Source organism: Myiozetetes cayanensis, unplaced genomic scaffold (genome assembly GCF_022539395.1).
Source record: "Myiozetetes cayanensis isolate MyiCay16 unplaced genomic scaffold, myiCay2020 scf52, whole genome shotgun sequence".
NCBI lineage: Eukaryota > Metazoa > Chordata > Aves > Passeriformes > Tyrannidae > Myiozetetes > Myiozetetes cayanensis.
This window is the reverse complement of record NW_026087765.1, coordinates 229,338-252,184: the sequence shown is the minus strand read 5'-3', so window position 1 is coordinate 252,184 and position 22,847 is coordinate 229,338. Positions and strand designations below refer to the sequence as shown.

Here is a 22,847-nt window from a genome sequence, read left to right as displayed (position 1 = left end):
GGAAGCCTTGGGCCAGTTTCAGCTGAACCTGGAGGTCCAGGGCTCAGAGAAGTTCCCTTCCCTGCCAGCTTTTTGCAAATGGGCTGGAGGATGCACTCTGCCTTGCACTGGGAGAGAGAGTGGAGGTCAGTGTGAAGCCCTGTAAGGAAGAGCTGCTGGTGTGGTCACCCCAGACTCATACTCGTCTTGCTTGCAAAGCCTTTATTGATTTCCAGGAGCTCTGAAGCTTGACTTGGGCTTGTCCAACTTCACAACCCCCAGATCTGCTTCTGAGAGCTTCCTAACTGCAGGTTCCGGGGGGTTGGTACCCTCTGCTCCCCTCACCCAGGGTGCTGGGAACTGGCCTGTGCCCACTACCTCTGCCATCCCCTGCCAGCTCTGTTCCCAGGACTCTCCGTGACTGTGCTGGGTCCCCTCACACAGTGAGGTGTGAGGGCAGCAGTGCCTGCTGCCCAGGAGCAGCTGGACCTTGGACCCTCATGAGAGGGTGGCATGGCATGCCCACAAAAGAGGCTGCAGGGCTGCCCTCTGCTCTGGGCAGCTCGTCCTCCGCAGCCCTACCCCTGCCCACAGCAGGGCCCAGCTTTGGCACTGGTGGTGTCCATGGTTTTGCGCCCTTGCCCCCAGTCCTGATGCCTGGGGGACCGCAGAGCATGTCCTGGCTGGGAGGGGGGATGGCACAAGAGGGGCTCAGCGCACCACAGATTACTGCCAGCATCTGAGTGCCAGGGGAGAGAATTTGGGTGCTAGGGGCACAGCTCATGCTCTGCTCTCTCAAGCGTGTGCTGGCAGGAATGGGGTGGGCACTGACCTCCTACCTGACCCCATCCCTGGCCTTGCACCCATCGGGGTGCGTACCCTGCTCACTGTGGTGCCCGGACCACGGAGCGATAGGCTTGTACAATCTCCTGGCTGTTGGGGCAGGTGTATTTGAACTCCTTGGTTTCATTGGCACTGTTGAGGTATCGCCACACGCCTCGCAGGTCCTTGGGGATCCCGAAGTGGCGGTAGTGCTGGCACACAACCTGCGGGCAGGAACAGCGGGAGCTGTGCCTGGTACTGTGTGCGAAGGAGGGCCCAGCTGCCAGGAAGGAACCAGCTGGAAAGGGTGGCGGGGGGCCAGGGGACATCCCCAGCACTGCACAGTTGAAGACTGGCACTTAGGAGGGAATGTAGAGGGGAGTGGGATCTCTGGGAAGGCACTTTGCTGGGCAGGGCTCCTGGGGAGAAGGATGCTAGAGGACACAAGGGCTGACAGCGTTTGTGAAAGGAGCAGGGATGGAGAGGAAAGTGAGACCATGGGACCAGTAGAATGGAGATGCCAGGGAAAGGAGAAGGGCAGGGTGCCAGAGTGCCGCTGCTTACCTGAACAATGTTGAGCTTGGGCAGCAGGTTGCAGTCGGCCAATGTGAGGTGGTCTCCATCGAGGAAGCGTCGCTGGGAGGCCCGGAGGTTGGGGTCCCGGGCCAGCTCGTGCTCCAGAGGGGCACACAGGTATTCATCCAGCTTCAGCAGGGCCCTCAGCAGGCTCCGCTGCAGCGCTGTGGGGAGGGCAGCTGTGTCATGGCATGGGGCTCCTGCTCTGCTATGGCACCCTGCCAGCCCAGGCAGCACCCACATTACCCACGCTGGCACCTGCTCCCACAGAGACCTGGCATTGACCCACGTAGGTGGGGAGCACTGGGGGCGCTTGGTGTGACCAGGATAGGCTTTGGGGTGGTGACACCTGAGAGGATGCATGGGGTGCTTCCCCACTCGCTCCTCACCCTCGTCCTGGGCAGGCACCGGGTTCTTGATGAAGGTGGAGAACTTGTGGAAGATGTCGTTCCCGGCCAGGCTCGACCCCCGGTACTGCGGGACCAGACTTGGGCACCTGTGGGGAGGTGGGCACAGCTGAGGCAGGTGGCAGGGGCCAACAGGCTCACATGCTGTCAGCCCCCTCCTCTCTCAGGCTGTCCTGCCCCTCTTTGGCCCCTTAGTCCTCTCAGGGCAGCGCTGGCCACTGACGTGGGGGGGCCCAGCTGGTCCTCCAGGAACTCCTCGATGGTCACAGTGTCAGTCTTGGGCTCGCCGTTGTAGAGCAGAACAGGCAGCTGGGCACCTGGCGCAAAGTCCTTCAGCACATCCAGTGCCCTGCAGGAGATGGGAAAACTGCTGATACCTGGCATGTGCAGGGCTCTGCTTGGCCCCGTGTATATGTGTGTGTGTGTGTGTTCATATGTGCATGTGTGTCCCAAGCAAAAGGGTGAAGTGGTGCCCCTAGGCTGCTCCTGCCTCCTACCTCTGTGTGTGCCTAGGGAAATGCACCAACCTCCCCAGTCAGCACTGGGCACCTGGGCGTACAACAAGCTCCATTCATGCCATAGTGCCCTTCACACACCCCTTCCCAAACTGTTGGGGACCTACCAGCCACCCACCCTGCCCATGGCCCTGGCCTGGGGACTGGCAACCCTTGGGAAGGGACTACCACTCACCTCTTTATGTCCACGGTGGTGAGGGTGAAGGGCACCCCTTTGAGGAGCAGCACCATGAAGAGCCGCTGGCAGAAGGGGCAGTGCCCCACACTCTCCCCATCTTCGCTTGCCTGTGGGCACAGATGGAGAGCTCAGCTGCCCCTTCACCTCAGAATGGCCACAGTGGAGGCAGCCCTGGGTGAGGGTAGCAAGGCATGTACCCCAGCCCAGCCTGGTGCTCCCAGGGCCTCGGTGCCACTCCCCAGAGCAGCTACGTGGCACAGCAGAGTGCTGGCCCTGGCACCCCCCAGGGAACAGGACCCCCAGGCTGTGCCAGCCTCAGAGTGCCAAGGGGGGCCAGGGCTTGGGGGAAGCAGCAGCAGGGGCAGCTGTGGCAGGGGACAGCCCAGTAGCAGGGACTGTTCGCCAAAGGAAGGCGACAGCAATGCTGATGGCCCAGCCACCCCCAGGCACAATCCCAGGCAAGCCCTGTCCTGCCTGGCACAGTCACACAGCCAGGCGGTGGTTGGGGAGGGCCTGGCAGGTGCAGGCAGATGCTGTGGCGCTGGGCTGCTGGCCCTGGTTTGTAAGGGGCATCCCAGTCCGACCTCCCCAGGCTGAGCCCTCAAAGCACCCCTGCCTGCAGGGTAGGCAGCAGCAGGCAGTGCTGTGAAGAGCCCTGCCCTCTGCCTGCCCCCCCTTGCCTGCCTGCTGCCCACTGCCCACCCTACTCTTACCTGACCACTACCTGCCACACTGCCTGTTGCCAGCCCCACTCTGTACCTGCTGCCTGACCCCCTGCCCATTACCTCTCCAAGTCCCCACATCTGGGCACTGTAGTGGGCAGGGCAGCCAGGTCGCCCCACTGCAGCGCTGCCAGGGGTGGCAGCCCCAGTGCCCACTGGCCTGAGGATTCCCCCTCACCTTGATGAAGAGCTGGATTTGGGGTTTCTCAGCCATGTTGGGTGGTGGCTGTCGGTGCAGTGCTGGCTGTACCCTGAGTGCCCCAGCTGGAGCCGCAGCCCATCCCAGCCCACATTCCTCCCCAGGGTGCACCCGCTCCCACCCACACCCGGCCCCACACCCTGCCATGGGGCCCCTGCACCGCGGCTGCTGCCAGCCCCAGGACGGTGAGGGAGACTGGTGGCATTGCCAGCTGCCACGCCTCCTGCCTGCACCCCCAGCCACCCCACCACCATCCAAATGATGCCAAGCACTGGGCACACCCTTGGGTTGGGCCCAGGACCCCTTGCCCATAGCAGGCTCCTGCGCCCCCACCCGGGGCACTGCCAACCCCCTCCTCAGCCTGATCCCTCCCAGGCAGCCAGACCCGGCATTCCCACCCCTCACCAACCACACAGCCTCACTGGATCCAGTTATTATTTTTTATTTAAAACGATCATTATTTTCACATTTCATCTTTGTTTGTTTGCTAGCAATGTACAGGCAGCTCCAAGACGTCCCCACCCCTCAGGGGCCCCATGCCTGGGGCTGAGTGTGGCACCGGCGCTGCGCCCATGGCTGGTGGCCAAGGACGTGCAGGGGGAGGCAAGGCTGGAAGTAGGGCCAAACTCAACCAAGTGAACAGTGTTAAGGCAGCAGCCACTCCTGCCCTGGGGGCATGCCCTGGGGCACTACCCTCCCACTCCCTCCCTGCTGCCACCCTTGGGGTGGCCCCAGCAGGGTCTGTGCCCAGGGCAGCCCTGAGCCCAGGGCAGGGAGACCACCGTGGCCATCCAGGCTGTATGGGCACCAGAGCACGTCCATTGACCATCAAAGCCAGAGGGATGATGGCATGGTGGCAGTGGGGAGGGCTGGGAAAAGGGGAGATGCTGTGACTGGGGTGCCAGTGCCCTTCCAGAGTCCTGAGCAACAGGGCAGTGTGGCAGGTATGGGGTAAGGACAAAGCCCAGAGCACAGCAGCATTGCCCACCCTGGGGTGCCCCAGAGTCCCACCACTGAAGTGACAGCTGGGGACTCAAAGGTGACACCATCCCCTCTCCCTGATGGCAAAGGGCAAGCCTCGAGCTTGCTCATCCCCCAGCACTCACCCAGGAAGGCAGAATGGGCCCAGCAAGGGAGTAAGAGCACACCAGTGGGGGCTGCCCCCATGTGCCATTCACTCCACCCCAGAACCAGCCAGTTTCCCATATGCCATTAAAAAAAATATGGTCTGAAAAATCTGAAAATAGAGATTCTCCCCCCAGTTTTCCCCCTATTGAAAATATTGTATATTGTATCACAATCTATAGCAGGTGGCATACAGGGTTGGTGAGACCAGGGGGGCATGAGGACAGTGGAGGTCAGGCCCTCCTCCTGTTCCCAAGTGGGACCAGAGGTGGCTCAAAGAAGCCTCCCCATGCCGTGTGCCCCACACCTCCCATGGCAGCCAGCTGAGGCGCCTGGTGCTGCTCAGGGCCTGCAGCCGAGCCCGGGCCAGGGAGGCAGAGAGGGCAGCAGAGCTCAGGAGCAGCTGGGCAAAGGTGCTCCCCAGGAAGGTACATGGCCACCCTGGGGTACTGCCAAAGCCTGGTTGGGGGTCAGGGTCAGCATCACGAGCTCTGCTGTCAATCTTGTCCCTGGGCACAACTGCAGGTTGCTGAGAGCTGAAACGTGCCAGACATGGTCCCTGTGGGTGACAAGGCAGAAGGACCCTCTGCAAAAAGGAGGGGCATTGCTGGCTGAGGGGGTGTCCACTGCTGGCCCAGTGACACTGCCAGCCCACTGCCACGGTCCAGCCTCCCCTCCCCACCACCCCGGGCACTACTGCCAAGCTGTGCCCACGCCCACTCCGACTGTCCCTACCTCGTACCTTCAGACTAACCCACTACCACCTTCCAAAGACATCCTGGGGTGCAGCAACCCCTCTTCCAGTACGGACCCAACAATAAGAAACCAGTGCAGGTGGCTCCTGTACAGGGCTGGACACTGAGGAACGAGTGCCAGGGCAAGGGGACACTGAAAGGGACACAGCAAAAAGGTGGTAGAGCTGCAGCAATGCCCTGTGATGGGGAAAGCGGATGGTGAGGACAGCCAGGAGGCAGGGGAAGGGACATGGTTAGGGGCAGAGGGGAAAACAGCTGGTGCCAGCCTGTGAAATACCCTGTGACATACCCCTCTGCCCCACCGCGTGCCTCTGCAGGAGTGCTGCTGCCTGGGGATGGAGCCAGTGCCCAAGGCCAGGCAGGGCTGGGGTGGACAGACCCCAGGGTAGGCAGGACATACCAGCAGGGTCAAGACCCCCAGTGACAGAAAGTGGTTGTGGCTGAAGCACCAGACCTGTCCCTGTGGTGCCCAGGGCAGTGCCGGCCAGGGGCAATACAGAAGCACTCATCCCTCCTCCAGTTCCACGGGGCCAGGCCTGGCAGGGTCCCCACAGCCGAGGGTCCCTGGGGTGAGTGCAACGTAAGTGTCCAGTCAAAGGCACTGCTCACAGGCCTGTGTGTCTCTGCCCCAAGGCATGTGGGGCTGGCAGTGCTGGCACCAAACCGTGTCCTTTCCTTTGCAGTCTGCATCCATGGCACGTGCCAGCTGGAGAGGCCAAGGACCGTGGCCCTGTCACCACACAGTGATAATGCTCTGGAGCTGAAGGGGACAAAGGCCACCCGGTGGTGGCTCAAGAGGTCCATCCAAGCATTGCTGTACCCATTGTGTCCTCCCTGGCTTGTGCCTCCGGCCGCGGCAGCTCCGCTCCACAGGGCAAAGGGAGGGGAGAGGCCAAAAGGGTTCGGTGACTTCACAGACGGGAATGTAGCTGCCCCCGGGGTCTCAGCACAGCGTGTCGGTGTTGAAGGAAAGCTGAGCCTGGGCAGGGAGACAGGAAGGGCTCAGGGGTTGCCCGCTCTGCCAGCACACCCATGGCGTCTGGGGCCAGAGTCCAGCCCAGGTGGCGGAGCTGCCATCTCTCCCAGAGAACCCCCATCCCTCCCAGAGAGCCCCCGGCACGGCACGGCCCTGGCTCCACCGTGTCCCTTTCCTGGTGCTGCAGCACTCAGTCCCAGGGCTCCATGGCAGGGACATAGGTGGGACCAGGGACACTCTCACCCTGTCCTCCTCAAAGCTGATGAGGCCTTCATCATCAGTCTCCAGATCCTCCTGCTCCTCCACCACAAGGGCCCTCAGCTCAGTGGGGGCAGTGCGGGGCCGCAGCAGGCTCAGCAAGCGCTCCAGGGGTGACTGCAGGACACAGCTGGGGCTGGTCTCCTGTTGCTCCAGGTTGTCACTTTGCTTCTTGGCAAAATTCACAAACACCTGGGTGTGGGGGAAGGACAGGAGAATCGGAGAGGTATCCTCACAGATGCCTCCACCCTCAGCCACCTCTTGCCTGTCATCCATGCTGCCATGACAGGACACAGTGCATTCCACGATGTGGTGGCTGCCACTTCTATTCCCCATCCAGCTCCACCTGCTGCACCAAAGGCAGTTCCTGCCTGGCACTTTGTCACAGCCTCCACCCCTGGGGACAAGCATCTAGTCGCCCATGCTGTCCCCAGTCTTACGTTGTCCAGCGTAGTCTGGCTAACAGAGTAGTCTTCAATGCCAAGCACGTCCACCACCTGCTCCATCTTGCTGAAGACCTGTGCCAGTGAGATCTGGTCTGACTTCAGCTGGTACTGGGCCTTGGTGTGGTGCCGCTCCTGGGGGTGTGCACAGGGTGGGGCATTGAGCCCTCGCTTCCAGGCCCTCCGATCACCCCAGAGGATGAAGGTTGCTTGTGCTCCAAGGTGGGGGCTGGCAGGGAACAGCATGGCCACCAAGGGCAGCTCACCTTGAGAACGGCCTCAGGAAAGTTGCGATTGAAGAACCTCACCACCTCCTTGACATTGAGGCTGGACTTGGTGCGCACGGTGATCATGTAGCCATCACCAAACCTGCACGAGGACAAGGGACCCTGTGAGGACCTGTCCCCTCATCTGCACCCCCATGGGGAAGGACTGAGTCCATGGAAGGGGACAATGCTCTCAGGCTGCTACTGCTGGACACCAGGACAGTCCCAGGGCACTCCAGTGAGCCTGTTTACTGCCCACCTCCAAAGCAGCACCCGCACGAAGGGCTGGCATCTTGTCGCGGGTGCCACACTGTCACCCAACCATGGGGGCCCAACCCCTTCCTGCCCTGCAGTGAACATGGGGTGCTTGGCTCCCGCAGGGCTCTTACCTGTTCTTCAGGTGCTGGATGCTGCCAAGACACTTGAGCCGCCCGTTCACCATGATGGCCAGGCGGGTGCAGAGCGCCTCACACTCCTCCATGCTGGAGGGACAGGGCAGAGGTCAGTGGGGGTACATGGAAGGACAGTGCCAGGGCTATGGTGGGGGCAGGTAGGGGGCTGGGCTCCCCAGGCCATCACCTGGGTGCCATGGTCAACACCACCAGGGATGAAAGAAGGCAACAGAGCATGTCCCAGGCTCCCTGCTCCCCATGCCCCTACCAAATTCCATTGCCTGGGGACAGGGGAGCTCCCTCCCTCCCATGCAGCATCCCAGGTGCCTGGAGGCATCTTGGGCGCAGCCAGAACCCCTGTGGACCTGTGAGACGTGAGCACCACAGAACGACCCGTTTTGATGACGTCCAGGATGAGGTTCCAGAGGAAGCGCCGTGCCTTGGGGTCCATCCCTGTGGTTGGCTCATCCTGGGGGACAGACAGCACTCTCAGACATACCAGCCCCAGGAAGGGACCCTTCCAGCCCCTTCCTGTCCTGAGCCTAGCTCAGGACACTCTCCCACACTCCAGGACATGTGTGGCTGAGCCAGGGGTGGGCAGCTCCCACCCAGGGTTATTTCTGCACCCTCAAGGCACACCAGGAAGATGAAGGCCGGGTATCCGATGAGCGCGATGGCTGTGGACAGCTTCCTCTTGTTGCCCCCGCTGTAGGTGCTGGCAGGCTTGTCCGCATACTTGGTCAACTCCAGCTTCTTCAGCGCCCACTTGACCACCTGCAAGGTGCAGGGGGCTGCTGTCACCCTGCCAAGGCTACACAGCTGGCAGAGCTGGCAGGGGTTGGGCTACACGGCACACATCGGCTGCCGATGGGACCACAAGCCATGTGCCAGTCAGGGAAGCCCCAGGGTAGCCCCTGGCACAGTCAAGTGCCAGTAGCACTGTGAGCCTGTGAGCATGTGTGCCTGGCCCTGGCAGCCCATGTGGGCACACTGCCATGAGGGCAGCAGCACTGCCATGAGGGCAGCAGCACTGCCATGAGGGCAGCAGCACTGGCTTGGGATCCCGCTGCTGCCCAGTGAGATGCAATCCCCATGGCACAGCACCAGCCCTTGGGTGCTGCCAACTGACCACCCAGAGCCCTACCCGCTCCTCATCCTTCCAGGGGATGCCACGCAGGCGGGTGTAGAGCTCCAGGTGCTCCTGGGCAGTCAGCTCATCGAAGAGCGCATCGAATTGGGGGCAGTAGCCTAAGCTCTGCTGGACCTGCAGGAGCTCCTTCAGGATGCTGTGGGAGAAGATGGGGAGGAAGTGCAGAGAAGGAACTGCTTTTCACGAGGATCCTGCTGCTGAGGCCCCTTTTACATGTCTTTACGCTTTACACAGGTAAACCCCCACCAGGCAGCCTCAGCCACTGTCACCTGACCCACATCCCAGGTGAGGATGACCCAGGACACAGGGCTGCAGTGTCCCATGGGAACACACAGGCTCACTCACGCTGTTTCATCCTGGGAACCCTCCAAGCAAACCCCGTCCAGTCCCCAGGAGAGCGGGCAGCCCACAGCCTCACCCAACATGTGCCCCCATTAACCTGTGCCCATTAATGAAGGCCTCTCCGCCCGTGGTGCTCTCATCTCCCGTCAGCATCTTGAAGGTGGTGGTCTTGCCGGCGCCGTTGACGCCCAGCAGCCCGAAGCACTCCCCGGGGCGCACGCCCACGCACAGCCGGTCCACGGCCAGGATGCGCCCGATCTTGCGGGACTTGTACACCTGGTAGGGTAAGGGATAAGGGTTCAGCTCACCAGGAGCCACCTGAATCACCAGCCCCGTACATGTCCCTGGGATAGGCTGGTTCCAGGTGTCTTCTTGCAGCCTGGTGCAGGCCCCACCTTGGTGAGGTTCTCGATCTTCAGCATGTCACTGTCGGCGTCGCCACGTAGGACCCGGTGCCGCTCGTTGGCTACGTCAATGTCATCTTCGATGGGTTTGGTGGAGACAGGCAGGCGCCTGTGGTAGGGGGCATGGGTGGAGGGGGGTGTGGGACTAGGAGCTATATCCCCGCTGGGGCTGGACAGCTCCCATCTACCCACCAGAGGGGCAGCCTGGAGCTCAGGTGTCCCAAGAGCAAGCCAGTCCCCCATGCCCGCTACCCACTGCACTCACTGGGGCTTCCGGAAGAAGTTGTACTGGCACATGATGGTGATGAAGAAGCCAACAAAGCCTTCGATTGTCATGGCAACAAGCCCCCGTGTCACTATGTCCCATTCAAAGGGCGATTTCATTTTATCGAACTGCCCTGAGTGGGAGGAAGAGGAGAGAGTGGCTGGGGACACCTTCCCGAGACGACAGCCTGACCACACCTCCTGAGCTGACCCATAACAACAACACTGCTCCCACGCTCCCCATGGCAGCTGCCTGGGCTGGTCAAAACATGGTTCCCCACTCAAAGCACAGGTGCTGTGGAAATGATCTGGCAGCTTTTCAGCAGGATGAATCAATCCAACTGAGAGTGGTATCAGTTGGATTCGTCAGATCCTGACCCAAAATTGCCCCTCATGGTGCCAGCAGCATCTGCATTATGTACAAAAGCTGTTCAAGAAGCAGGGGAGCTTCTGAAGCCGGGCTGAAGCTGCAAGTGGCAGAAGCCTTGTTTCAGTTGGGCAGCAGCCAAGAGACCCCATCTGGGAGAAGAAAGCCCCTGCAACCCCCATCCCTCCTGTCACAGCACAGCCCCACCACAGCCCAGAACAGCTGAACCATGGCCCACCACATCTCCAATGCAGCCTCAGTATAATCCACCTCAGCTCCACCACAGCCCCACTGTGACCCACCACAGGCAGTGTGCAGCAGCAGAAGAACCACACACCTCTGTCAGGGCTCACACCTTCCTCTCACCATGAGCCTGCTATTCAAGATGGTTCAAGGAGCCACTTTCAGCACCCCCGGCACTATGCCATGGCTGACCTTCAGCCATATCTCTTTGTGTACCCCGTCTAGTCCACCCCCCTGGTTTTTTGCTCTGGGCCTCAGGACACCCCACTGGGCAGGCAGAGGGGATGTGCCAGCATCACCGTTCCCTCCAGCCCCACATGCCCTGGAGCAAGGGAGGCAGGGAGGGAGCAAGAGGCTGTACCGATTTTGGCGTAGTACTCGTTGATGTACTCATTGTAGGCCATCTCCATCAGGCCGTGTCCCAGGTTGTAGTTAGGAAACACGAGGAAGCAGCTCTTCAGGTAGCTGTTCACCACCTTCAGGTCCTGTGGGTACAGTGGAGAAGACACAAGCATCAAACAATCCTGAGAGTGTGGTAAGATCAGGAAACCAAGATCCAGTCTGATCAGGTCTCACTCTGGGAGCAGAGATCTCCTAAGTTCTGTCCCAGCCTGAGCTGTCCCATGACCCAGCGGTAGCGCTTCCCTTCCTGATGGCCCTCGGCAGAGCCGTGAATCCTATACCTTGTCGTGCTCAAAGAGCTGCAGCAGGAACGTGGCAACAGTAGCTGTGATGCCGATGAAGAGATTGATGACAATGAGGAAGACATAGGCGGAGCTGGGAACCTCAAACCAGAAGGAGGCCGGGTACATGATGGGGGTGATGGACCAGCTGGGGAGATGAGCAGCAGGAGCACACGTCAGTACGGCAGGAGAGGGACCTCCAGCCTTGAGATCGCCCATCTCCCATTCTGCCATTCCCAGCTCTCACACCCCAGCCCTCGCAGCCAAGCCATCCCAACCAGCTCTGGGGACTGCAGAACATCAAGAACATCAGCCCCAAGGGTAAGCCCTGCCTGTGCAGCCACAGCACCGATGGGGCATAGAATCAAAAAAAGACTTGGGTTAGAAGGTCATCTAATCCAGTACCCCTGCCATGGGCAGGGACAACTTCAACTGGATCAGGTTGCTCCAAGCCCCATCCAAGTTGATCTTGAACACATCCAGGGATGGGGCAGCAACAGCTTCTCTGGACAACCTGGGCCTGTGTCTGACCATCCCCCTTGTGAAAATTTTTTTCTTTATATCTGGTCTAAATCTCCCCTCTTTTAGTTTAAAATCATCACCCCATGAGACTCCAGAGGGATCCCCAGTGCCTCCTCACCACCCCTCTGAGCAATGTACCCATAGAGCAGGAAGAGGGAGAGGACGGCAGGGAAGTTGGTGGGAGAGGTGTACGCCGGGAGGTCGAACACGAACAGGATGATGATGCAGCATGTGGCCGGCACCAGGTAGTTCAGCTGGAGAAGACAGAAAGTTCTGTGGCGGCCCACTCCCCGGCACAGCCCTGGGGGCTTGGTTGGTGGGGCCACGTGCACTGCTCACCATGTCCCACACGTAGTTGGCCAACCAGTAGATGACAGGGTCACAGCCGCTCACAAACTGCAAGTGTTTGGCCTTGGTAGCCTTTTCGGCCACCAGGAACACCACAAAGCTGGCTGGGACGAAGGACATGGCCACAATAATGAAGATGGCGATCACCACATCTGTGCCTTGCAGGCTGGATGAGGAGCAAGAGAAAGGGACCCCATCAGTTGCCTAGGGAAGGGCCACTCATCCAGGCTGTGGGACTGTCGCTGTGCATAGGGCAAAGGGACTGCCGCATCACAGCCACCCTGTCCCCCACCATGCAGCCTGCAGGGCAGGAGCCTCAGTGTTCCCCTGCAACCACCAGTGAGGAGCCCCCACCTCCCATGAGACAGCCACCCTCACTCAGACCAGCTCCTTGGACCTACAGGTAATCCAGTGATAGGCTGGCACTCGTTTTGTTCATGGGGTGATTGGTGACCGTGATGCCTGCAAGAAGGACCGAGAAGAAACATGGAAGCATGAAAATTGGCTCAGGACACAGAACCTTGTCCCTAATCTGCCTGGTCCTGACTTCTGAGCAGGACAGGTTTTCAGCCAGAAGCTAGTCAGGAGCTGTGTTCTCTGAAGTAACTCAGCACCTCGAGGCCAAGCCCTCTCTCACTGGAGCACACCCTCACAAGCCCTGGCACCATCAGGGCAGCACTTTGGGACGTTCTGTCCCAGCCCAGATCTCAGAGGGCTCTGCCCAGACCTCAGAGGGCTCTGCCCAGACCTCACATCTCAGAGCCAAGGTGCATGAAACCTCTGACCCAGCCAGGCCCAAGGTGGAACGCTGCACTTTGGAGCCTAAATGGACCATGCCCAAATGCTGCTCCTGACGTGCTTCTGCACTCAAACACCCTTCCAGGTCCTCACCGTAGGCAGCAGGGTTGCCCTTGCTCTTGGGCAGGTTGGCTCTCAGGATGGCGTTGTTGAGGGCGTTGAGGTAGGTAGGCATGCTGTGGTAGCCTTTGTTGTTGTAGAAGACCTAGAGGAGGAGGAGTGGTGGGAGGTGGCAAGAGAGGTGGGCCCACAGATGTACTGGGAGAGAGAGATAGGATGGGGCGGACAGCCAGCCACAGGGCAGATGTCCTGTGCTCGGGGCTGTGGGGAGACCAGGCCTCTGTTGACTGTGCTGGGACAGACCTGCTGACCACCCCCCACCCAGCTGGAGCCCCCCCGAGCCCTTGGAGCAGAGAGCACTGCAGCAGAACAGTGGGCCAGGGAGCCCTGCCTGCCCATCCTCTCCTCCCCACCCATCTCCCCCTGCCCCGGGGTGCAGTGCTGTCCCACCTGGGCTGCTCTCCGCACAGCGATCTTGCGCACCATGGCAGGAGCCCTGGCCCCAAAGGAGGCTGGGATGGATTTCTGGACATTGCCGAAGGTGAGTGCCCCGTACCTGGTGGACAAGGCACTGCTGAGGAAGCTGTGACTGCTCTCCCCCACCTCCAGGGGTAGAGCCATACTCAAGCACGTTTCTGGCTCCAGCCTACGCTGGGGCAGGTATCCCCAAGTCCCTGATCCTCAACCCTGCTCCGTGGTGCAGGGCAGACCCCCCAGCCTCCCCTCTTGCCTGTGCAGCCGGAAGCGGTCCGAGGTGTAGAGCAGATACTCAGAGACGTTGCGCCCTGTGATGTCTGCCAAGATGTCCCCCGTCACTACCTTCATCTGTGGGGGGTGGCCCCCCACCCCACTGGGGCAGGAGAAGCCAGTCCCCTGCATGGAGCACGTGCACTTGATGGGCTCATGGATGATATGAGGCAGAGCAGGGGCCGAGGTCACAGTCCCTGAGGAGCAGAGAGGGTGGCTCACAGGCAGGCTCCTGCCTGCCCTGGCTGCTGCAGACAGAGTGAGGGTGATGGGCTGGCCAGGCATGGTCCTGGTGACTAAGAAGGACCAAGAGATGGATGTGAAGAAAAGCTCTGAGGGGACAGAAAGGTTCAGAGAGGGGCCATGAAATGTGGCTGAAAAAAGCAATGGCAGGGGAGTACATCCACCAAAGATGGCACAAAGCTGGCCACAGGGCTGGTGACAATGTCACCACCCCAGAGGTTCTACTGGCATGGTAGGGGCTGAATGAAGACAGTGTTTCAAGCACTCATCCTGAGCCACAAATTCAGCCCAACAAGGCTCTGCTGTGGCCAGGCCAGACTGACAGGTACTTCCAGGGGTCCCTGGAGCTGCTTCTGTGGGGAGAGGCATCATTTCCCTGCAGGAGACAAATCCCAGACACTTGAGCACCCAGTACAAGTAATACCTTTGACAGCAGAGAAGGTCGTGGAGTTCCAGGCACGGAGCAGGTCCTCATCCACTGAGATGGGGTAGTCAGAGGGAGCCGGGGATGGAGGCGGTGGCACAAAGTTGGAGAGTGGCAGGCCCTGGGTGAAGGAGTCGATGCACATGGCATCGAAGTACTTGGCTGCCAGCATCTTGGACTCATTGCTGTTCAGGTTGAGGGTCTGCATGGGCTGGTCCAGTGTGTTGTTGAAGGGTGTCTTGAGCACACAGGTGGCCCCCACACCAGAGGGCAGATGGAAAGTGTTCACGAGCTGCTGAGGGCTGGCATCGGGAGACAACCTGATGCTGCAGGGAAAGTGAGCCAATAAGGGAAGAACAAGGAGCAGGAGACACAGGTTTCCCCACCTTGGCCATCTTCTGCTGGGACCTCCCTGAGGCCTTGGCACTCATGGACACATACAACCTGCGCCTGGCATGACCAGGCTGCTGACTGCAGCGTCAGAGACAACACAGCCAAGACAGAGGCTGCTTTCTGTCAGGGGATGTGGCAGCAGCTGGGCTCTGCTCCAAGCTTGAGGCAGCACTGGTACCAGGCCTGCTGTGGGCTGCATTCCTCCCTACCCTCCCCAAAGTCCCAGGGATGGGGCACGGGGTGCTGGTCACCAGTGGTGGCAGCTCTCACCGGTACTCATGCCGCTCCTCATTGGCGTAAGGAATGAAGTTGCCCTTGGGCTGGGTGTAGTTGTGGTATTGTGATGGTGAGAGGATGAGGGGTGGTAGGTCACCTGCGGGGACAAGGACAGGAACCTGCTCACACCCACAGCACCACTGCACGCAGGCAGACTGTGCCTTGAACCTGTCCTCCTGCAGCCAGTGTCCACATCGGCTACACCGGGGCAGGCAGAAGAGGTAACCCCCAGTGTGCAGGAGCGTGGGTGGCACACACACCTATTTCGGGCACGGAGAGGGCCACAGTCATGGCCACACAGACGAAGAAGGCGGGTAGCAGGATCTGTGAGAAGAGGGCCTTGGTGTTGCGCTTGGCGCAGTGGAAGCGTTTGACAATCAGCCCGTGGAACTGGCGCAGCTTCAGCCACGAGCCTTCCAGTTTGAAGCTCCCCTGCCCTGCCAGATCACAGTCCTCTGCCTCCACCTCTGCATCATGCTCTGGGGAGGGGAGAAGGACATCAGCCCCTTGGCACAGCTGCTCCCATGCCTGCCAGGGCTCCCAGAAAGCTGAGCTGGACACCCAGTCCAGCACAGCTGCCCAAGGGACAGGGCAGGGCAGCACCCAACCACCCTGAGTGCCACAGAGCCACAGCAACAATGTGATGTGAAGCAAGGCAGCTGGCTGGCAGGTTCCTCTTAGACCCTAATGGTAAATTTAGACAACAGTTTAAAAAAAAACAAGCTAAATTGGTGATTTTTTGCAGGACTCCTCCATTTTCCCATCAGCTCTCCCAGCTGGTAAGGGGTCAGCACAGTCAGGAACAGCATACAGGACACAGGTGGGGGTCCCAGCAAGGTAGTGGGAGCTCGGCTGCGGCACTGTCCTGGGTCTGCCTCCCACAGCCCAAATCACAGTGCTCAGAGCAGCTCTGGTGGGGGTGTAAAGGTGGCACATCCCTGAATTAATCACAACAATTGCTGAAATAACCCAGAACAGGATCTGTGACTAAAGCAGCAACCTCGAGGCACTTGCCTGCACCCTCCATATCCAGCAATCCCAGCATCCAGGAAGGGAGAGCCTTGCACCTGGGGCAGGGTATGGCAGGTGAAGCCACCAGCTGGAAGGTGACTCCATGCCCAAGGGTCAGAAGGAGAGACCCCACAGGTGCCAGTACGGGGAGCGGGCATGTTAGTGGGAAAAGTCTGCAAGGTGGCACTGGAGACCCACATTGGCAGAGCCAATGCCAGCTGCCCTCACTCCGCGCCTCGGCACGAGACCCCCTCCCCACACCCTACCTACCAGTCTGGGGTTGCAAACTGGTGCAAGAGCCTATTCCCAGCCCTCCCACCCAGGCTGTGGCTCTCTGGGTGCTGTGTTGGTGGATGCACCATCAGGCCCCTCCCTGTGAGCTCTCATCCCAGCAGGCACAGCCCCCCATCTCAGACACAACCGCAAACCCTGTGGGGCCAGGACCAGGTCTGCCCTGCCCCGGTGAACCCTCTGTATCCCAGCCAAGTGCCTCCCCTGGCCCCTGCCGGGCACCAGTGGCACCAACCTTGCAGACTGATGTTATCAGGGTCCTGCCGGTTATCGAACAGGGGCGCATAATCCCCAAAGAATTCGGAATAAGCCCCACCTTCGTCACCCCGCACGGAGCCCACCGAGGAGGCCGAGCGCAGGGATGCCTGTGACTGTGCCAGCTTAGAGCAGGTCACCAGGTTGCTGAGCTCCACCTCAGGCTTCTCTGGCATCGCTGCTTCAGCCAGGGGTTCCCCGTTGGCCTCGGGCTTTGGGCCCAGCTCAGGGGTGGGTGGCTGCAGGGCATCCTTCTTGGACTCCTTGATGTCTGGAAGGAAAAAGGTGGGTTGCCACCAGTCATGCTCCTCTTCACTGCAGCATGTAGGGAGCAGGGATGGATCGAATCACAGAATCACAGACTGGTTTGGGTTGGAATGGACCTTAAAGCTCATTTCATTCCACAGCCCTGTCATGGGCAGGGACACCTTCCACTAGACCAAGTTGCTCCAAGCTCCATCCAACCTGGCCTTGAACACTTCCAGGGATAGGAAAGCCACAGCTTCTCACCACCCTCAAAGGGAAGAATTTCCTCCTAACATCTTATCTAAATCTCTCCTCTTCAAGTTTAAGACAATTCTACCTTATCCTATCACTATCTGCCCATGTAAAGTCCCTCTCTCTCATTTTTTCAAGCCCCTTTTAGGCACTGGAAGGGGCTCTAAGATCTTCCTAGAGCCTCTTCTTCTCCCGGCTGAAGCTCCCCAGCTCTCTCAGCCTATATACCCGGTAGAGGTGCTCCAGCCCTAAGAGCATCTCTGTGGCCAAGTTCTTCTTGTACTGAGGACTCCAGAGCTGGACACAGTGTTCCAGGCAGAAGTACACCCAGAGCAGAGCAGAGGCTGGCTGGGATGGGCTCTGCTGGAGACATCTCCTCTTCTTAGGAGAGGAGACTCCTGCAATCACCAAGCCAAGGAAGAGCACACAGCCCCTCGTTAACCCCCGCAGCACCCGTACCCACGTCGCTGTTCTCCAGAGACTGGTCCTCCTCAGACACCTTTAGGAAGACTTCCTCCAGCGTGGTGTCCATCAGCCCAAAACTGGTGAGGTCCAGCTCCTCCAGGCTCTGCTCCAAGTGCTGTTGGGGAAAGTGCTGTGTGACGAGGGCAGGAGATGCCCACAGTACCATAGCCCCCTGCGTGCCCACCCTGCCAGCCCCTGCAGGTACCTGGAAGAGCCTCTCAAAGCAGCCCTTCTTGACAGCCTCACTGGGCAGGATGTAGGAAAGCTCTGTGTTGGTGTCTGAGATCAGGAGGCAGGAGGCCACATACTTCTTGATGAACTGGGAGACGCGGGGCTCAGAGCAGGGGCTGACAGAGGAGTGGGTCGGGGGGCTGTGTGGCTGGCCTGGCTCTGGGGCAGAGGGGCAGCACCCGTCAGTCACTTCACACCTGGCCTCCCACCATGACCCACCACATTCCCCCTACCCCCCAGTGCAATGGGGGCTCCTCCAGCCTCCATCAAGGGGTGCTGGCAGCTTCCTGGTCACCCTGCCTGACCTAGGGATGGGCTTCTGCATTGCGATCCACACTGGATGTCTCGGTGGGCAACCCACAGGCTGGACAGAACCAGCACCTGGAGGCAAATGCCACCATGCAGGATCTGACCAAGGACTCAGCTGGGAGAAGTGACGGCTGAGTGATGGCACCTCCTACACCCCTGCCCCATCCCCTCTGCCCTCCATATGGCCTAAGAAGACTCAGGATGGGAACACCTGGAACACCTTCGCTCCTTTCCTGGGCTGAAGAAGGGCTGGTCCCACCTACTCCTCTACAAAAAGGGTCCTGCTGCTCCCCCCAAACCTGTGCTGTTCCTGGTGTCTGACTGCTTCTTCACCACCGTCAGCTTGTAGCCATCACCGTAGGTGCTCTTGAGGAACAGTGGGGAACCACAGCACTTGAGTTTGCCGTGGGAGATGATGGCGATGCGGTCCCCCAGCAGGTCGGCCTCATCCATGTGGTGTGTGGAGAGCAGGATGGTCCTCCCTGATGGCAGCAAGGGGCCTCAGCAGAGGGGCCAGGGCTGCCACGGACAGATGAACATGCCAGGCTCTGCCCAGCTCCACTCACCTGGCTTGTACTTGAGGATGAGGTCCCAGATGGCCCTGCGGGCATACGGGTCCACGCCAGCTGTGGGCTCATCCAAGATAACGGCCCGCGATCCACCCACAAAGGCAATGGCCACTGACAGCTTCCTCTTCATGCCACCTGAGAGGGTCTGCACCTGGCAATGCCGTTTGTTGGAGAGTTCCAGGTCCTCAATCATCCTGGGAACAGGGTAGAAGCACCAGGGATGCTGGGGGAGCTGTACTGGAGCTCAGTGCCTATGGGGAGTACATGACCCCTCTTCCCCACGTGATACCTGTGGCCCTTGGCCACTGGAACTGCCCAGTTGCTGTCAGGCTATGAGCATCTTCTGTTTGTTTCCACAGCCTGACACACTTAAGGGTGGGAAAACACCTGGTGGAGCTGCTCCAGGGGACATTGCCACCAGACTGCCCCCCGCAGCACAGCCAGCAGGAAGGAGACTTGCTCATGCCAAAGGCATGGATGCAGCCAAAGGAGCTGGAGGATGCCTACTTGTCCATCTCCTTGCGGATCTCCTCCTCTGCCATGCTCTTGAGCTGTGAGTAGAACCAGAGGTGCTCCTCCACTGTCAGCCTGTCAAAGAGCACGTTGTGCTGGGGACACATGCCCAGGTTCTTCCGGATTTTGTCCATCTCCGTACGGATATCATGGCCGTAGATGGTTGCGGAGCCCGAGGTTGGAGGGAACAAGCCAGTGAGGATGGACCTGAATGGATGGAGAAAGGCAACAATATGAGGGAGCTTATATTCCTCAATCTGCTCCCAATCCCAACCACCACCTCTGGGAGCATCTGCTGGGCCCCACGCAGAGCAACATCAGCACAGAGCCACGAACCCGCTGCCTGTCCCCCCTGTTTGTGCCAGCCCCACATCCACACTGCTACCCTCTAGGCACGGCACCAGCTGCCACAGGATCCTGCAGGGACATCCCACAGCCCTTTCCCCACCCCCTGCAGCTGGCCAGAGAGACATGGCCCCTTTCTGCCCGGACAGGCACTCACATGGTAGTGGTCTTGCCCGCACCATTGTGCCCCAGGAAGGACACGACCTGGTTCTCATAGAGATTGAGGCTCAGCTTGTTCAGTGCCAGTTTCTTGTCTGTCTTGTAGACCTTGGTGAGCTTGTCAATGCAGACAACCAAGGGGAGGTGGGTTGGCTCCTCCTCGATGCCCCGCGTCTCCTCTGCTGTGACAGTGGGATGGTGAGAAGCCAGGAAGCCAGGCTTGGAGCAGGGCTCCTAGAGTATGAAGCAACCCGCCTCCATCCCATGGTGGCTGTGCTGGCTTCTGGCTCCTTCCCCTCTGCTTCTTGCCAGCTTCTCCCTCCCACACTACAGTGGCAGCTCCCAGACAGGCTGCAGTGCCTGACCCAGGATCCTACCCCAGCAAGAGCACAGGGGTCCACAGCCACAGCAAGACCCTGTGGCAGAGCCAGGGCCATCCCCGTGCCACTCACTGTCACCCCCAGCTGTCCTCACCCAGCCTCCGGCTCTCCATGGCACAGGCCTGATCCTCCTCCATGATGCTGAGGCGGGTGGTGCGTGACCAGGGCCAGGTCCACTCCCAGGTCTCCATGCGCCCATTGCCCAGCCAGTAAGACTTCTGGAAAGGGAAGTACCAGGGCCGCGGCAGGCCGAACATGCCTGCAACCACAGCCCCGGACAGTCAGGGCCAACCCCGCACCCAGGGCCACACAGAGGCCGACTGAGGGCCAGGGCAGAGCTTGGTATGGGCACAGGTACGGGGGTTTCCCCGGCTCAGGGTCACCATGTGGGGCAGGGCCTGTGAGCACTCCAGCCAGCTGGGCTCAAGGCAGTGCTGCTGGGCTGTGCCAGAAAACAAAGTTCTTTGGGGTTTGGGTTGGGTTGGCTCATGCTTCAGCTTAATGATGAAAGAAAAGGGAGCAGGTGAGACACCTCACTGAGGAGGGATAAGGGGGATCAGTGTCCCAGCTGTGGACACGTTTTCTACAGCTGACCTCTGAAGTGAGACACTCAGTTGAAGATCTCCAAGGAACCTGATGGTGTCACCAGTAGGTGAGGGCATGTGGGCAGGTATTCCCCAGCAAAGAGCCCCCATGAGGTCCAAGGTGCCCTCATGCCCCTCTACCTGCACGTACCTGGGTGCACGGCCTCGATGTACCATGTGAGCACCCCGTACACCACGGCATCCACAACCAGCATCATCATGGACAGCAAGAGGTTGAAGTCATCTCCTTCCACAGGTGACTGGCTGAAAGTGTGCCACTGGATACCCACACCGGCCACCTCATAGAGCGCAAAGTACTTGGAGCCCAGCCCGAAGGCTGTGGTGGACATGAGCGACTGTGAAGAGGTGGAGGGAAGGGAATGGGAGGTCAGCAGGAACCACAGACCAGCTCCAGAGGAACAGGTTGGAGTGAATTCCTACCCAGTGCTACTCCACCCAGTTGGGTGGAGATGCTCCTGGCCCTGAGAGGCACCAAACCTTCTGGAGATGCCTCCAAAGCCCCACAGGGGAGTTGGTTCATAAAGGCAGAGGCTCGCCAAACGTTTGGTGACAGCTTGGTGGCCTTGTACTGGACATGGGAGGCCTGGGGCAAACCTGGGGCCAAGCATCTCCCCAGCAGCCAACTCACCGCAATGCACTTTTCGAAGGCCGTTATCTTATCATGCGCCACCTCCTCCCGGATGGCCACGTACATGTAGGGCACATAGCTGAGGAAGTAAATGATGCCGCCGCAGGCAGAGGCCAGCTTGGCCTTGGAGTAGAGCACTGACACCAGGAAGCTGCAAGGGAGGACAGTGCCACCTCAGATTCCACCCCACCAGGGCTTTCCCCACACCATCCAGTTTTGGTGGTGTTGAGGCGATAAATTGGCTCCTCAAATCAGCTGCCTGGGGGGACTTGTGCTCCTCCACTGGCCCTTGTCCACACAGCTCCCAGCACCCTCCTCCCACGGCACAAGGACCCAGTGCTGCCTGTGCCCCCTGCCCAGCACGGACTGGGCAGCTCACCAGAACATGATTGTGGCCACAGCATAGATGGCGAGGAAAAGCCATATGATGAGGACATCGCTGTGCATCAGGACCTTGCCATACTTGAGAATGGCAGTGAGTGCCGTGACCGAGATGGAGAGCTGGACAAAGCCGGTTATGAACCAAGCCACCCAGTGCACCGCGTTGTTCAAGCCCATCATCTTCATCACCTGTGAGGCCAGAACTGCTCAGTGGGGCTGTCCTCGGACCCTGTGTGCCCCTGCTGTCACACTCACTGGGCTGGGAGAGCAAGGGGCAGCACCGAGGGTCATGGGGGTTGCTGGGAACAGGCAGGACACAGAACCCTGTGCTCAGCTCCCTCCAGCGCTGGGCAGGGCTCATCTCATGCTGGGGACAATCAGAAGGACCAGCTTAGCCCAGGGATTTGGGATCTACATCTGACCCCGCTCATGTGACCCAGAGACACAGGGAAGGTGACCAGGGGCACAGAATGTAGAGCTCAAAGACACCCACTCCTCCCCAAATATCTCTCCCACCATCCCCACCTCTTTCAGGCGATGCTCCTTCTCAGTCACGATGTGCTGGATCATCATGGCCACTGAGTAGACCCAGGAGATCACCATGCACAGGGGCATCATGTGCTCGATGACAAAGAGGAAGCTGGTGAGGTAGAGGAAGAGAGGGGAGAGCTGGATCATGGCAGTGCTCCAGAGACCCAAAGAGACCCTGGGGGCACAGGATCATGGAGAGGTTCTCCCACTGCTCAGGGACCACCAGTCCCCAAGCCCAGCACCTTCTTAGTGCCCTGAAAGATCTTCTCCAGTGAGCCCACAGGACAATCCACTGTCCTGGCTGGCAGGCAGGCAGGTAGCAGCCACAAGCTCAGCCAAGGGCCCTGGCCACCCTGGTGTGGATGAGGCCCTCTCCACCCTCCTGTCTAGGAGCATTAGTGGCTCTGGGACTTCTCCAGGTGCTGCCTCCAGATCACTGTGATCCATAATCACCATGTGCCACCCCTTTACTTTCCCCCACCTTCCTGGGTCTGGTGGTCTAAGGAACTGGCTTAACTGGTTGTTCATCACTCCTAATGTCACCAGTCTTTCAGGCCCCCAAACTTGTCCCCTTCTCTGAGCTAAAGTGTCCTGGCTACAAAGTGGGAGGGGAAAAGTCCTGCAGGTGGGTGTTACTCACTCGTCCCGAGTATAACACGGGTATGGGAACATCTGTACATAGTTGCCAGGCTCCACCACGTCGTGGCCAACAAATGTGTTGATGAGGGCGCGCTCCATCATGTCTATAGAGGAGGAAGAGAGGCCAGACTGAGTGGGCAGGGGCCAGGGACATGGGCAG

The 22,847-nt window shown here is 59.7% G+C and overlaps 2 protein-coding genes across 5 annotated transcripts in view; both read right to left on the bottom strand.

The window, feature by feature from the left end:
* Positions 1-863: 863 nt before the first annotated feature.
* On the bottom strand, positions 864-3,413 carry CLIC3 (chloride intracellular channel 3). Its single transcript, XM_050334289.1, has 6 exons — positions 3,378-3,413; positions 2,475-2,584; positions 2,008-2,133; positions 1,767-1,873; positions 1,366-1,541; positions 864-1,025 (listed from the first exon to the last, which is right to left on the bottom strand). Exons 1-6 carry the CDS (start codon positions 3,411-3,413, stop codon positions 864-866), a joined length of 717 nt encoding a protein of 238 aa, XP_050190246.1.
* A 411-nt stretch (positions 3,414-3,824) lies between these two features.
* Positions 3,825-22,847, bottom strand: part of ABCA2 (ATP binding cassette subfamily A member 2) — a 34,528-nt gene continuing 15,505 nt past the window's right edge. For 2 of the 4 annotated variants that reach the window (XM_050334291.1, XM_050334293.1), the window contains 35 exons: positions 22,689-22,791; positions 22,043-22,157; positions 21,516-21,706; positions 21,137-21,287; positions 20,639-20,843; positions 19,998-20,162; positions 19,522-19,702; positions 19,014-19,226; positions 18,504-18,700; positions 18,237-18,419; positions 17,603-17,787; positions 17,392-17,512; positions 16,415-16,705; positions 15,138-15,356; positions 14,872-14,974; positions 14,209-14,534; positions 13,525-13,738; positions 13,245-13,350; positions 12,828-12,939; positions 12,338-12,398; positions 11,928-12,102; positions 11,727-11,842; positions 11,067-11,214; positions 10,745-10,868; positions 9,775-9,907; positions 9,501-9,618; positions 9,203-9,381; positions 8,758-8,899; positions 8,253-8,387; positions 7,979-8,082; positions 7,611-7,703; positions 7,222-7,324; positions 6,953-7,090; positions 6,498-6,704; positions 3,825-6,257 (listed from right to left, as the gene is read on the bottom strand). In XM_050334291.1, the coding sequence (XP_050190248.1) occupies positions 6,222-6,257; positions 6,498-6,704; positions 6,953-7,090; positions 7,222-7,324; positions 7,611-7,703; positions 7,979-8,082; positions 8,253-8,387; positions 8,758-8,899; positions 9,203-9,381; positions 9,501-9,618; positions 9,775-9,907; positions 10,745-10,868; positions 11,067-11,214; positions 11,727-11,842; positions 11,928-12,102; positions 12,338-12,398; positions 12,828-12,939; positions 13,245-13,350; positions 13,525-13,738; positions 14,209-14,534; positions 14,872-14,974; positions 15,138-15,356; positions 16,415-16,705; positions 17,392-17,512; positions 17,603-17,787; positions 18,237-18,419; positions 18,504-18,700; positions 19,014-19,226; positions 19,522-19,702; positions 19,998-20,162; positions 20,639-20,843; positions 21,137-21,287; positions 21,516-21,706; positions 22,043-22,157; positions 22,689-22,791 (5,393 nt within the window). In that variant the 3' untranslated portion in view covers positions 3,825-6,221. Of the gene's footprint in view, positions 6,258-6,497; positions 6,705-6,952; positions 7,091-7,221; positions 7,325-7,610; positions 7,704-7,978; positions 8,083-8,252; positions 8,388-8,757; positions 8,900-9,202; positions 9,382-9,500; positions 9,619-9,774; positions 9,908-10,744; positions 10,869-11,066; positions 11,215-11,726; positions 11,843-11,927; positions 12,103-12,337; positions 12,399-12,827; positions 12,940-13,244; positions 13,351-13,524; positions 13,739-14,208; positions 14,535-14,871; positions 14,975-15,137; positions 15,357-16,414; positions 16,706-17,391; positions 17,513-17,602; positions 17,788-18,236; positions 18,420-18,503; positions 18,701-19,013; positions 19,227-19,521; positions 19,706-19,997; positions 20,163-20,638; positions 20,844-21,136; positions 21,288-21,515; positions 21,707-22,042; positions 22,158-22,688; positions 22,792-22,847 lie in introns of all 4 variants that reach the window. The other 2 variants (XM_050334290.1, XM_050334292.1) reach the window with 2 other exon arrangements.